This window comes from Grampus griseus (genome assembly GCF_964374135.1).
Source record: "Grampus griseus genome assembly, chromosome: 6".
NCBI classification, from domain to species: Eukaryota; Metazoa; Chordata; class Mammalia; order Artiodactyla; family Delphinidae; genus Grampus; species Grampus griseus.
The window spans coordinates 46585456-46601653 of record NC_139000.1 but is presented as its reverse complement, the minus strand read 5'-3'; the positions used below and the strand labels follow the sequence as shown (position 1 = coordinate 46601653).

Sequence of the window (16198 nt, the reverse complement as noted above, 5' to 3'; positions counted from 1 at the left end):
TACTCTTCCGCCATCTTCCCCTCGTCCCTCTAACTGTATTGACAAATTCTCGTTTTGTTCATTTTTATTAGGTTTTAGATCTTCCTATGTGTAATATTTGTTCAAATATTTTGCTATTTATTTCCCTTTTGGGGGTGCTGATTTTCTTCTTGTTGATAAGTAGAAGTTCTTTGTTTTTTATACTTTTATGAAGTGTTGTGTGAGTTGTAAGTATTTTCTACTTTAATTTCTTTGAAACATCTTTCGATGAATAGAAATTTTAAATTTTAACATGCGTGAATTAATCTATGTTTCTTTGTTGGTTTCTGTGTTTAATCTTTTGTTTAGTATTGTTTTTATAATTTTTTGGACAGAAAGCTTGAAGAACATCATGTTAATTTATTTATAAGTTTATTATGGTTTTTGTTAGAATAGAATTTAGAGTTATTTTACGTATTTTTAAAGTTAATATAAATTAAATTACATACTGTTCTCACTCTAGATTATAGGTCCAACAATTTGCAACAAAACTTCTCAATTTCCTTATAAATTCCCAAGTTAAAGAACCACATAACTTTCATTATAAATCTTTAAATGTAAGTACTTGTATCAGCTATATCCTATCTTACTATTACAGTTGAGATCTAATGTCCAGAATAGGAAAAAGCTAAGTGAGCATCACTGTACAGAGCTTTGTTTTAAACCATAATTCCAGGTGTGCTACACACTACTTTAGCTAAAGTCTATGTAGTAGGCTTTATATTCTAGAAGGGTCGGATCTGTGCACAAATCCATCTGTGAAGCCAAAAGCTGCCTTGGTGTAATGTGCCACCAGGATCCATTTCGAAACAGTGTTTCCTCTTGCCAAGGTCAGCGGCTATCACTGAAGTAACCAGAGAATGCCCATGTTCTCCCTCTCCAAAGGCAGCCTCTTTTGCAACATTAGATTTCAGCACTTTTTGTCCCTTTCTTTTCAGTGATGGAAATCTTTTTTGTTTACCATTTTAAAGCAAGGATTACTACCTTCCTTTGAGAAGTGTTAATAGAAAAAAAAATTTTTTTAAACTTCCCAGAAAATAAGTTTCCTGTTATAGCAAGTTTTATTTTCAGAGAATTTGAGAAAATGAACACAGTATCTCCGAGTTTCCCCACATTGAGATTGACAGCTAAACTGAATGCGCTGTGGCTTTGCTGCTTAAACCTGAACTCCACACATAGGAGTATCTTCTTTATTTACTCATTTAATTTACAGAGTCTGCTTAGTGGTCAGTATTTCTCACTTTTCTAAAAGTGCTTTCCCTTACACTGCCCTCTGTGCATGTATTTAGGATAAAACCCTAGAATGGAAGGTATTTAAAACGAGGCAGGCAAGCACATACAGAATGGAATGAAGCCAGATTTGCTTTGAATACCACTTCCACGATCAGCTTAGTTTTATTTCAGACATGAGCCCCACATACAACCCTTTTGACCTGAGTACTCCATCCCTAAATGGCAAACTAAACATTCATGAAAATTTAATGGTGAGGAAATTAGTACCTTCTTATGTTTCAGACTGTGAAATGGCACCAGGGAGCACTTTCAGCAACAGGCAGAACTGTGTGCATGTGCCGGACCAGACCTGAAACATTTGTCCCTTCAACCTGTCATCCTTCTTCACGTTAACCGGCAGCCGAGACGTTCTGACAGGACACCACCAGGATGCCACCCAAGAAAGGTATTTCAAAATAAAGACCTGGTTGTAGGATACTCTACCTTTCTTAGAGATTGGGCACTTTGAAAAGTTTGTTTCACAATTTTTGTTTCCTCTTTGGGGCATTCCCCTTTCTATTTTTTCTGTGGGGAGAGTCCCTTTGTTTCTTGAGAAATTGGGAAGGGTTCAATATTTCTTCAACTTCTTTTCTTTAATGGATGTATGATTTCACCAGCTAGTAAGTGCCTGAACTTACCTTTCTTTCATTTAAGAAGGTAATGGGGGAAAGCAAAATACACTGATATTCCAGTGCAGCAACTCCTACTTGGGGTTTAGTCCATAGCAGTGACCTCTCGTCAGATTGGTGTGTGGGCCGAGTTTGTGAGGGAGACCTGTCCTGCTTCAATTTGTGAATTAGATACAGTTCTGAATTAAGTCAAGCTGAAGAGTAGAGGAAAGAGGATTAAGGCAGAGAAAGCTAAGAAGAGAGACATAAAACCCTATGGGGGGGGGGGTATTTATGTGAAGGGAAGCAATGTGATGAAACATTCTTGGTACCTGTGACTTGTCACAGGGGTGCGTTTTCAGTACTATGGAGATAGTGGGTGGCATATTCAGTTGTCATTTTGTGATGCTAATGCAGCTTACTTTGGATCTGTTGTCATCCTCATTTCAGTCCCCAAAAGACAAACTGGTAAAAATTTTAAATATGGAAAACCTGGAAATGCATATTTGCTTTTCAGCCTAGAACTTCTAATCCAAATGGCCTTGGTCTCTGTCATTCCTTTAGCTGACTTATTTAATCTTAGAATGGAAAGTGGAGACAGAGATCTCATGTAGAGATAATCTATTAAAGTCATCCAGGCCTGTGTCTTGAGAATCTGAGCAGTATCCTATTTAATATGCTCAGTTATCTTATGGACTTCAAACATCTGGACAGTCTTAGGAGCATCATTATCAAAACAGGTCATTGCTTTTAGAAAACAAAAACAAAACCAGCCACTTCTTTTGAGGCTCAACATACTTTTCCAAAGAGGCTATTAGAAATAGCTCATAGTTGTATATTAGCTTTTAATAGGTGGGATTGGTTTTCCATTAATAAGTGTAGGGTTCAAATTTTATATAAGATGTTCAACTTCAGCACCTTTAGGGTGTTCCAACCTGGGATCCTCAGGCTATTTTGGTAGTGAAGGTATTGTCAGGCTCTCTTTAGAACTCCAACAGTTTTTACAAAAACTTGCAGTAAGGCTGCTCAGGCTTATCTTAACCATTTGTAAAAATGATGCTAATCCTGAATTGTAATTTAAAATGTAACATGTTGAGATCTTTCCCCCACCCTCTCTCTTTCATCATTGTTTGAAACAGATTAACAGATTAACTAGAAAAGCCCTCAGAAATTTTCTTTAAGTGCATCAGTAGATTGTGATTTATAGACAGAAACTGCCTATTGGTAAAATAGTGGTCCAAAATGGCTTAGATGAGTTAATGTTTGTGAAAGCCATTTGTAAACTCTGATATAACATACAAAATAAAGGTGGCAATCATCGCCTTGTTTCTATACTATTGCTTAGCCATATGATTTTTTTTCAACAATGCAAAAATAAAACTCAGCCCTGCTCATACAGATTCTTCAAAATTCTAGATTTGTGGTGCTCAAATAAATGATATTTTATCATATTTAAAGATGGATAGGTAGCATTTTCTACAAGAGATAAATAATATACAGCTGTGTTGGGATATTAATTCCCATAGAAATTTATTTTATTCATTCATTCATTTATTCATTTGGTCACTCATTGGTGCATTCAACAAACAATTCATTTGATTCTTTTTATGTGCTCTGGGAAGAACGTGATGTGACAGAGTTCTTATCAAAGAATTTGTAGATTAATGTGTTTGGGGCAGTACTGAATAATTATCAAAACAAAACCAGAGCCAGAAACATTGCTTTACAAGTTCTTTAGGGCCTTTAAAAATTAGGAACATTGAGGTATTTGTTTCCAGCTTGGCCTTTGCTTTCAGGATTTCTCTGAAGTCGACAGCACTTCCTGGGTCTGAAGTGCCCATTAGTGATGACTAAGGGCAGTATTCCTATGACTGATAGAATGTTGGCACTGTTTTATTTCCATTTTGTTCATTCCACTTTTAAAAACAGTGTTATTGATGTATAATTTGTGCACAAGAAACTGTACACATTTAAAATATACACTTTGGCAAGTTTTGACAAATGTATACATGCCATAATGACCACCACGATCAAGATTTCTACTTCCCCCAAATGCTCCGTATGCCCCTTTGACATAAATCCACACATTCTACTCCCACCTCCCATATAGTCTACCCCTAGACCTAAGCAACCCCTAATCTGCTTTTTGTCACTGTAGATTAGCTTGTGTTTGCTAGAATTTCATGTAAATGGAAACATGCAGTATGTACTCTTTTGTGTCTGGCTTCTTATATGTAGCATAATACTTTCTAGATTCATTCACATTTCAGTAGTGCTCCTTTTATTGCTGGGTAGTATTCCATTGTATGGCGTACCACAGTTTGTTTATCCACTCACCTGTTGATGAACATTTGAGTTGTTTCTAATTTGGGGCTATTATAAAAAAAAATTGCTATGAACATTTGAGTATGTGTCTTTGTGTGAATGTGTGAGTTGGAATTGCTGGGTTGTGTGGCAAGTGTTTGATTAACTTCATAAGAATCTGCCAAATTACTTTCCAAAGTGGCTGTATAATTTTGTGCTTTCACCAGCAATACATGACAGTGCTAGTGATCTACATCCTCACCAAAAGTTGATATTGCAAGTGCATCTTTTTAATTTTAGCCCTTGGGGAAAGTGTGTAGTAGTACCTTATTGTGGTTTTAATTTGCATTTCCCTAATGGCTAATGATGTTTAATGTGTTTTATGCTATTTTATTTCTTTTAACCCATGTATCTTTGTTCTTTATTCTTTTAATTTCTTTTGGAGTGTTTTTTTATTTCATTGTATCTCCTTTTTTATTGGTATATTAGCTCTTTTTTTGTTGTTATTCTATTTTAGTGGGTTAACAGTATACAGCTTTAACTTATAGTATTCTACCTTCAAATAATGGTATTCCACTTTACATTATATATATATATATATATATATATATATTTTTTTTTTTTTTTTTTTTTTTTTTTTTTTTTTGCGGTACGCGGGCCTCTCACTGTTGTGGCCTCTCCCGTTGCGGAGCACAGGCTCCGGATGCACAGGCTCAGCGGCCATGGCTCACGGGCCCAGCCGCTCTGCAGCATGTGGGATCTTCCCAGACCGGGGCACGAACCCGTGTCCCCTGCATCAGCAAGAGGACTCTCAACCACTGCGCCACCAGGGAAGCCCCCACTTTACATATATTTTAATAGCATTACTACAGTATAATTTTATTCCCCTCTCCTATACTTCGTGTTATTGTTTTTGTACATTTTATTTCCACATATATTATAAACTCCACAGTCTATCATCATTTTTGCTTTAAACACTCAGTTATCTTTAAAAGAAATTTTGAAAAATTAGAAAAAGTTTTTCATATTTATCAATATATTTACCATTTCCAGTGATTTTTCTTCCATATTTCGGATCCAGATCTCTATCTAGTATCATTTTCCTTTTGCATGAATAACTTCCTTTAATATTTTTTGTAAAACAGGCCTATTGGCAATGAATTCTCTCAACTTTTGTTTGAAAGAGTCTTTACCTTAGTTTTTGAAGGGTATTTTCAATGGAAACAGAATTCTAGTTTGTTAGGTTGTTTTCCTTTTAGTGTTTAAAGGTTTCTGTCTTTCATAGTTTCTGATGAGAAGTCTGTGATCATTCTTATCTTTATGTCTTTTTCTTTGTCTACTTTTAAGATGTTCCCATTACTAGTGTTCATTTTAGCAATTTGTTTATGCTCTGCCCTTGTATAGTTTTATTAATCTCTTTTTCTGTTTGGAATTTGCTGACATTTTTGGATATTTGGTTTATAGTTGCCATCAAATTTAAAACAATTTGGTCATTATTTCCTCACTTTTTTCTGACTTTCCCTCCAATTACATATATTTTAGACTGTTTACCATCATCTCACAGTCACAAATGTTCTTTTCATTTTTTAATCTTATTTTCCTTCTATGTTTCATTTTGAATAAAATTGATGTCTTCAAGTTTGGTGTTCTTTTCTTCTTCAACATCTATCCACTGTTTATCCCATCCTATGTATTTCACATTTCAGATACTGTATTATTCATCTATAGAGTTTGGTTTGTATTTTTTAAATATTTTTTATTTTTTTCATTATGCTCTTAAACATGTGGAGTGTATTTATAATAGCTGTTTTACTATTGTTGTCTGCTAATTCTATCATGCTGGTCTTTACTGGATCTGTTTCTAACAGTTGATTTGATTGTTCTTCTGGACGGGAGGCATTATTTCCCCAGCTTCTTTGCTTACCTGGTGATTTTTAAATTCACTGTTGGAAATGTTAAATTTTACATTTTTGGGTCCTGGATTTTTCTGTATTCCTTTAAATATTGTTGGATTATTTTCTGGGATGCAATTAACTTTAAATTAGCTGGATGCTTTTGAGACTTGGTTTTAAGCTGTGTTAGGCTGTTTTCAGAGCAGGGCTAATTTGGTCTGGGCAATAACTTTCTGAGGACTCTAACCAATGCTTCTTGAATTACAAGGTCTCTCCTCGCTGACTGCTGGAAAATCCGAACTTTTCCTGACTCATGTGAACTTCAGAAACTATTCAGCCCATCCTTTCTAGTGTCCTTTCCCTGGCCTTGGTAGTTACCACACATGTATGCACACATCAGTACTCAGCCAACGTTAGAAAAGATTTGTCTACAGATCTAGAGCTCACCATCTCCCCCGCCTCTGTGTGTGTTTGTGTGTGTGTGTGTGTGTGAAATCAGAACTGTTTCTCCTTAACTCAGTGAGACCACAAGCCTCTGTTTGGGTTCCCCCTCCCTGTGTTGCAGCCTAGAAACTCTCCTCAGACAAAATGATCAGGCAATGTCAGGGTGCATCTCATTTGCTTTCCTTCTTTGAGGAATCACTGTTTTGAGCTTTCTGTTGAGCAGTGTCTGAAAAGAGTGTTTCATATATTTTGTCTGGATGTCTAGCTGCTTAAGGTAATAGCGTTAATGCATTCCTAATTACTTCATTGTGGCTGGAAGCAAAAATTCCAATACTGGATTTATAGTATGCTTTGGCTTGAGTATTAGAGGATTTCCTTCAGTTACCATAACTTTTAAATGATATAAGGTAAATACCTTCAAAACATATCTTTCTACTTTGGGGTAGTACTCACAGGTATGTTTTTTTTTACTAAAGATACAGATTTTTAGTATTTGAGTTCCATATGCCAATATTCAGAAATACTAAGTATATTCATGTAGTGTATTTTAATGGGGAAAAAAAGATAAAGTTCCACTCTTGTCTGATGTCTTCATAGGTCTTGGAAAGGCTTGAAGAAGGGGCATGAAGTCCATAAATCATTATTTAGTGAGACAGTAAAAAGGATCCAAACCAAAACTGTCCTAGACAAAAAAAAATACCCCTATGTAGAGGCTGAATCTCTAAGGCTTTTCCTCTTGGACACATGCTACAACAATTGCTTCATTTTGGAAATTTATCCCTAACACTAATTTAAATATCTCATATTAGTATATGAGGATTCTTTCTCCTCTTCTTGTTGTGGTATTGGAAAAAGTCAGTTCCCATCAATGTAGAGATTCATATTTACCAGTACTATTATTAAATTATCCTCTATTCTCTTGTGTTTGAACAAGCTGTCTTCTTTAATTTTAATTCGTTTAACACAATACAACAAAAAGTATAATAGATATTCCTTGACTTGAAGAAGCTCAAAACCTATTTGAAGAGATGAGACAAAGACATAGAAAATATTAAAAAGCAGTGTAAGACCATTACGAGAAAGATGTTTGGGTGCAGGATATGAAGTACCAATTGAATTGTGGAGGCAATATATACTATGCACTTTTTCTCATTTTCAATTATTTAATCTTCTTCTATGGCGCTCTAGTGAACATTCTTCAGTTTATCCAGATCACCCCTTAGCTGTGGAGCCGAAACATTCCGTAGATACAAGTCTGATCAGTTCTGGGTATGTCTGGATGATTGAAGTTCTGACTGCTGCGGTTCTGTTTATGCAGAACTGTACTTGCTCTTATCACCACACCATATCATTAACTCTTGGCAGTGTGGGGAGTGGAACAAATGTTGGAATCATGCAGACCTGGGTTTGAATCCTTGCTTCACTTCTTATAGGATTTAGAACTTGAGTGGGTGTGTTAGTTAAGGGCAATTTAGTTAAAGACAACATATTCCAGCTTAGCTAGCCTAAGCTAAAATATAGTGGGGGGTTGGTGGGGGGGATTCCCAGAGCCCAAAGGAAGAATGAAGTTGAGTCTCAGGCTCAGCTAGAACCAGAGACTGAAGCCCTATAGAAAACCCAGGAAATTCTCTTTGTCTTTTACCTCTGCAAATCTGCTTCATTCTTTCCAGTTGCATGTGGTTTTCTCTCTTTTGTAGTAGACGTGACAGGTAAGACTGAGGCTAAGAGTACCTAAATCTTCCATTTTCTCAGCCATGTGGGTGAATAAATGTGTGTATGTTTATGTCAGGATACAATTCACAGAAAATGTTGGGGAGGTAGTAGGAAAGTTCCCATAAAAGCAGAGTAACTGGGATAATAAAATGATGGTTGTTTACTATAACTAATCATTTCATCTCTTTTAGTCCAGCTTACTTATATATAGGAGGTCTTCCATAAATATTAACTTTCTTGTTCCTTTCTTCCTTTCTAGCCAGTTTTCACTCTCTATCCTAGACAATTTTCTGCTAATAGTATATAATATGTAGTACCCACAAACAGGAGCATGTTGTATGGCTGATTCACTTTGTTGTGTGGCAGAAACAACATTGTAAAGCAATTATACTCCCAAAACAAACAAACACAGAATTATTGAAAACAACTTACATTTCCATCATTTATCAAGGCAAGAATTCATATATTCTTCCTTGGCCAAATAGATACAGTGGAAAGTAACAGTGGTTGAGTGATTTTGATGAGTCTTCATCCAAGAAGGTTGCTTGTTGGAATGAGGATTGTACAGATACAGAGGCTGCCTGTGGAGTGAAATATTGGGGTCATACCTATGGGAGTATTGCAAAAGGCCCTCAGGAGAATGCATTAACCAAGTCTTAGACTGGACTGTGTATTTTAATACCTTGATACCAGAAAATGACTATGGCTTATCAAAGTGAGGTGATTCTTATAACTGATGATTCTTTTAACTTATTACCAGAAAGCTACAGGATCTACCTGAAAGCCAGGGCTGGAAAGTGAAATCTGATGGAATCTGATTAAAGATAGCATTTATTTAATTTTTAATTAAATAATCTATGCTTACTGAAGTGAGCTATAGTTGTAGTTAGTAGGGCACACAGTAGATTTTGATATAAATATCCAGTTCTTTTTCTTAAGGGAACCAGTTAGAAGCTTTAATCAAGACAGCTAAGGAATTTCTTTCAGGCTGGTATGGCTCATCTACCCTTCTGTGCTCCATTCTGCTCCTGGTCTGATCTTGCCTGGGAACTCTAATTGTGAAATCTTAATTATCTATGACAGAGAGTTCACAATCTTTACTTTTTAACTCTGAGAATGACTTCATGATGCTATATGTCTTTTTCTACACCTGAAGGCTAATGGTTTATCTGTCCTATTCCTCACGTCTGTCCTTTCTGCTTGAAGGCGGGGGGTGGGGGGGTGGGGGGGTGGGGGGGATTATCTACACATTGTGTAAATTGAAGAGGCCTTCCTACCCTCTTGATGTTGATGCTATCTTCTTTCTGCTTAATGTCTGAATATTGGGTCCCTCATTTATGCACCACCGTGACATTTCCTGGGTAATGAATAATTAAACAGTCTTCCCAGCAAGAGTAGTTCGTTTTGTTTTGTTTTTTTCATTCCACGGCTAATATTGTGTGAAAGTTAAACTTGCAATTAGCCCAAGCCTTAAAATATGGTGATTTTGTGAAATGGAATTCTCTAACTTCAAATATACTTCCTTTTCATTGAACTTACTGAACTACATTCAAGTTAATAGTTCAGTTCTTAAATATCTGGTTTTTGAGAGGCAGTGACTAATACAATAGCATCTCCTCCCCCAATACTATCTGCCTTTAAAAAAATACTTTTGTTTCAAGGAAAAAGAAGTTTTCCTGCCTTTCTATTTCTGTTCCAACTCCCCAGATACACAAACAGGTTTTCATAGTTCCAGAGTTTCTCTGACTCCACATAAAAGATTTCAGTATAGATACATATTGGTAATGCTAACCTCCCACAGAATACTTAGAAAATAATGGCAGGATATACTTGCAAGTTCCAGTCAAAATTATGAAGTGGCCAAAGATTTGTGCCCTCCTGTGGCTTCCCCATATTATAATAATACCATTGTGATCTAGGATCCAGTACTGTAAACTCTGTCCTCCACTTTTCTTTTTAGCTTGCTTTCATTTGATTTTCATTCGGGTATCTGGATGGAAAATATCAATACATTATTTTTACACAAGAATGTAAATTATTGGTAGGTAAAGGAGTGCTTTTTAGTTTTCTGCCATGGCTCATATTTTTTCAGACCTTGCCTAATTCCTAGAGTATCATTCCATTCTGTCTCATCTTTCATCAGAAAGCTTAGATGGTTTCGCATTGTTTCCATGTGACGTTTAGATTTCCCAAACCAGTATGTCAGGGTCTCCTGCTATTTGAACTTCCTCTTACTTTAAGTTCATATTTAATGCATTTGACCCACTCTCCATTCCCTGCATGCCCAGCACATTTTCCAACTTCTATATGTTATTTTACTGAAGTAATCACCTTAGCCCCTCTCCATCTTTTCCTATCATCACCCTGCCCATCTTCAAGGCTCAGGTGATTCCCACGTCCTCTGTGATGCTTTCCTGGATTTCTTCAGTAAAACATAATTTCTTCCTCTTCATACTTCCTGTGGCATTAAGTATGCATCATTAACGTCACTCTTCTTCAAGTGCTTTGGAGTGAAGAAGGTATTTATGTTCCTAATACGGATAGTTACCACTTTTTCCAGACCAAATATTGACACACTAGCCAGATCATTTTTTTCCAATTTGTGCACTTCATATATATATATATATATGTGTGTGTGTGTGTGTATATTTTACAAACTTATGAAATTAAGTTTATTTTCTTAGGTTGAAAAAGTTCAAGGACGAGGTGAGTCAATTGGCTTGCTGCTAAACTCACTGACAGTTAATGTTTGCTGGCCAGCCGTTATTACCCTAAAGAAAATCTACATGGGGAGCCAGATTCTAATGCAAATGTTGCTTGGAGAGCCCATGCTCAGTGCCAGGATAGGTTGAAAGACTTGAGGGATATTTCAGCCAGGTCTGATGGAACATTCCAGTTTTGCCGGCAGGACAAAAAAACAAAAACAAAGAGCAAAGACGTTAGAATGGCTTGTCTTCTCCAGAATATGGATCTCTTTCCACCTGATAATGCTTAATAAGCACTAACGTCACTTCCTTTTTGGCTTCCCACTTTCTGTGCCTCTTTTTCTGACCAATTCCTCTCTTCCGACTGCTTTTGTTTTTCAAGTACATCGATGACATTATTTTGGCTACTTATTATGCCCTGGGAGCCATTCTATCTCTTTAGAAAGCTTTGCATGTGTCAGATCTCGTCTTTTATGTTTTGATGTTTAATAACACTCAAAGGTTTTGTTTTCTTTTGTTCTAATAATATGAAAGTGTGCTCATTTAATAGGCTATATATTTTTAAATGTGTTACTTTTTTAAAATATAGAAAATTCTGCAACAAAATATCATGGCTAGCAAAATATTTGTAATCAGGACTCTTTCAGAAATGTCAGAATGTATCATATCACTGATTACACTGGAAGATACGGGAAAGCAGGGGCATGGCTGACTTTTAATACCATGTTTCTTCTACTGCCACAAGAATAGTAAGACTTAGTAAATATTTATTGAGTGATCGGTTGACTGTACTATGAATAGGTACATGGAGAGTGAGTAGAGTGATCCTAGGCTTTATAAGACACCTCCTGAGACCCACTTTCAGGTAGGTGTAAGAAGACATGAGTGTAGTCTAGGACCCCACTCCTTGTTCTTAGCTCCTGCTTGCAGGGCGTGTTAGAAAAGGAGGTTGGCCTCTGATACTATTTTCCTTGGTAGGTTATATGGCATCAAAGGCAGAACTTAAGGAAGTAGGTCTATTTTTAGACTTGGTGACTTATTTAGATAGGTTGTTATAGAAGGTGGTGCAAAGATATTCACACACAGAATATCAAATCCAGGGTGCGTTAACGCTGCATTCAGTGACCTGGGAGGAGTTGGGTGGAAGCACCTGTGAACTGAAATAAACCACTGCAAGCTCCTCTTTGGAATCCACGAGTTTGGCAGCTGGTGACTCAGGCTGTGGGTCAGGAGACCTGAATGTTACCTTTGACACCATGATGCCACCTTAGTTTATAGACTTTGAGATTAATCTAATAGACTTTCAATCATTTGGTTCATCTAAAAAAATCTGTCCAGCTTTTTGCTCCCCTCTAAACTTCTCCTTGTCTGTGTGTAGATGTAGGTGAGGGTGCTAGATGTTTGTGAGCTATCAGCATGGACCACTAGGAGGGAAAATTATCCCACTCATGAGAAAGAGGCATTGGTTTCTCTGTGAAGAGGAATGGAATGGTCTGTATAATGGTGTGCAGAAGTGGGAACACAGCCTGCAGTTCCCTGCCATGGTTCCTCTCCATCCCCTTGCAGTGACATTTCCCTTGCATGGAGGGGGCTGGGGTTATATGAGGAGCAGAGCTGCTGGACCGCACAAATGCTGTAGTGGGAAGACAGGAAATTAAAATATATATACACTACCAAACGTAAGGTAGATAGCTAGTGGGAAGCAGCCGCATAGCACAGGGAGGTCAGCTCGGTGCTTTGTGACCGCCTGGAGGGGTGGGATAGGGAGGGTGGGAGGGAGGGAGACGCAAGAGGGAAGAGACATGGGAACATATGTATATGTATAACTGATTCACTTTGTTATAAAGCAGAAACTAACACACCATTGTAAAGCAATTATACTCCAATAAAGATGTTAAAAAAATTTCAAGAGGAAAAATTTACAGTAGCTACTTTAAAAAGTGCTTTGATATGTAGAGGCACAAGAGATAAAGTTAAGGAAAACACAGGATCTTTTCTAAGGAAGTAAGGGAAGAGCCCTAAGGAAGCAGCCCTGATCTCTTTGGGCAGAGCTCTTCTCTGTTCCCTCCATGGCCAGTGTCTCCTCCTTCCTGAGACTGGGCTCATGATCTTTCTTCCTCTTGGAAGGGTATAGGAAAGGCCCCAAGCAAGACTCAGGGGGAAATGTGGTAAGTCTGAGACTGGAAGGAAGTTACTGTGTTATATCCCTATCGTTCATTGGTGGATTGGTTCATTCATTCATTTATTCACTTCACTCGATCATGCTACAAATATTTACTGAGTGCTACGGTTTGCCAGGCACCAAGGAGAAACACCTGGCAGTTTTCGATTTCTCCATCTGTCTAGTTGCTCTTGCAACCTCAGTGAGGTGGCATGGCAAAGAAAATTTCCCGTGTTGACTTTCAAGTTAGGGCACTTTTCTACCCTATGTTCTTCCTCCAGCCTCTAAGGTCTAATCCCTTGGATTCTGCAGTGTAAGTCAGCTTCCTTCCTCTTAGTTGCCACACATTCACTATAAAAATGCACATGCACTACACTCCTTTGTGTGGATACACCAGACTTCTCTGTTTTCTCGTTTTCTAAATGTTGTAGAGATCGCTCATCTGCTGATATTCCTTCTTTCCCTTTGTGTTGTGGGTTAGTACCTTATAAAATTTCTTCACTACCATGTGTAGTTAGATCTTGGGAGTAAAGGCAAACATATATACAACCCACTATATGTAAATGGACTTACCCACTTAATCTGTTTAAACATTGGGACAATAACACAACGACCACTGGGTTTCTCTGTGGACTCTGGACATTTTTAATCCCTGTAATTTTTCAATTGCTTAGCGGTAATATAGTCAGGTATGTTGAGTTGAAACAGACTGCCAGATATTTCTCCAGGAAAGATGGGTTTATTGGGGATCAGCAGAGAATTGCAATTAGGGGTCTGCAACCATGGTGAGCCATGTACAAGTACCTGCATGGAAGGGAAGGAGAATGCTTTTTTAGAAAGGAGCAGGGGGAGGGATAAACTGGGAGATTGGGATTGAGATATGTACACTAATGTATATATAATAGATAACTAATAAGGATCTACTGTATAGCACAGGGAACTCTATGCAATACTCTGTAATGACCTATATGGGAAAAGAATCTAAAAAGGAGTGGATATATGTATATGTATAACTGATTCACTTTGGTGTGCACCTGAAACTAACACAGCATTGTAAATCAACTATACTCCAATAAAAATTATTAAAAACAAAATAGGAAAGGAAATTGAAAGGGCTTTAGTAAGCCAAGAGTCCATGGCTTTTCACTGGCTGAGTCTGTGCTAGGAAAGGAATCTGTCTTCTTCCTGTTGTGCTCTGTTTTGGTCACAGGGTGTGAGAGCTCCCCCTTCTGGCCTCCCAACTCTATTTAATTGAGGTTTCTATTTATTCATTTTTTACAGGTAACAGCACCTATTGTTATAAATTCCATCCCCCATCCTCTGTTTACCTCACCGGGGCTGTAAGTTCCTCTTTACCAATTCTAATTCTTTTTTAGAGATTCAGTTTAACTCTCAGAATTGTTCACAGGGGAGGTTGGCGGCGTGAACACAGCCTGCAGGGCGTTGGTGCGCAGCGGCTGGCCGGGAGAGAGTCCGGGGAGGGGTCTGGACCTGCCAAAGAGGCAAGAGACTTTTACGTCCCTCTTTGTTTACTGGTGCACGAGGAGAGGGGATTAAGAACGCTGCTTGAGAGAGCTCCAGGGACGGGCGCGAGCCGCGGCTAAAAGTGCGGAGCCCAGAGACGGACATGGGACGCTAAGGCCGCTGCTGCCGCCGCCAGGAGGCCTGTGTGCGAACACAGGTCACTAGCCACACGCCCTTCCGGGGAGCCTGTGCAGCCCGCCACTGCCAGGGTCCCGGGATCTAGGGACGGCTCCCCCGGGAGAGCGCACGGCGCGCCTCAGGCTGCAGCGTCAAGCCGGCCTCTGCCGCTGCAGGCCCGCCCCGCACTCCGTGACCCTCCCTACCCACGGGCCTCGGTGAGCCACAGCCTCCGAATCAGCGGCTCCTTTAACCCCGTCCTGTCTGATCAAAGAACAGACGCCCTCCAGCGACCTACACGCACAGGCGGGGCCAAATCCAAAGCTGAGCCCCTGGGAACTGTGAGAACAAAGAAGAGAAAGGGAAATCTCTCCCAGCAGCCTCAGAAGCAGCGGATTAAAGCTCCACAATCAACTTGATATACCCTGCATCTGTGGAATACCTGAATAGACAAGGAATCATCCCAAATTAAGGAGCCCTGTGGATGAAAGGCTCTTGGTGCTGCAGCCAGGAGTCAGTGCTGTGCCTCTGAGGTGGGAGAGCCAACTTCAGGACACTGGTCCACAAGAGGCCTCCCAGCTGCACATAATATCAAACAGCAAAAATCTCCGAGAGATCTCCATCTCAACGCCAGCACCCAGCTTCACTCAACGACCAGCAAGCTACAGTGCTGGACATCCTATGCCAAACAACTAGCAAGACAGGAACACAACCCCACCCATTAGCAGAGAGGCTGCCCAAAATCATAATAAGTCTACAGACACCCCAAAACACACCACCAGACGTGGACCTGCCCACCAGAAAGACAAGATCCAGCCTCATCCACCAGAACACAGGCACTAGTACCCTCCACCAGGAAGCCTACACAACCCACTGAACCAACCTTAGCCACTGGGGACAGACACAAAAAACAACAGGAACTACGAGCCTTTAGCCTGCAAAAAGGAGACCCCAAACACACTAAGATAAGCAAAATGAAAAGACAGAAAAACACACAGCAAATGAAGGAGCAAGATAAAAACCCACCAGACCTAACAAATGAAGAGGAAATAGGCAGTCTACCTGAAAAAGAATTCAGAATAATGATAGTAAGGTTGATCCGAAATCTTGGAGATAGAATGGACAACAGAATGGACAAATTGCAAGAATCAGTTAACAAGGACCTAGAAGAACTAAAGATGAAACAAGCAACGATGAACAACACAATAAATGAAATTAAAAGTACTCTAGATGGGATCAATAGCAGAATAACTGAGGCAGAAGAACGGACAAGTGACCTGGAAGATAAAATAGTGGAAATAACTACTGCAGAGCAGAATAAAGAAAAAAGAATGAAAAGAACTGAGGACAGTCTCAGAGACCTCTGGGACAACATTAAACGCACCAACATTCGAATTATAGGGGTTCCAGAAGAAGAAGAGAAAAAGAAAGGGACTGAGA

At 38.8% G+C, this 16198-nt stretch overlaps 1 protein-coding gene across 1 annotated transcript in view; it reads left to right on the top strand.

Annotated features, from left to right (window-relative positions):
* The first annotated feature begins 1599 nt into the window (after positions 1–1599).
* TMC1 (transmembrane channel like 1) overlaps positions 1600–16198 on the top strand; it is a 134425-nt gene continuing 119826 nt past the window's right edge. Inside the window, exon 1 of the mRNA XM_082657512.1 lies at positions 1600–1696. Coding sequence (XP_082513638.1) covers positions 1681–1696 — 16 coding nt within the window. The 5' untranslated portion in view covers positions 1600–1680. The remainder of the gene's footprint in view (positions 1697–16198) is intronic.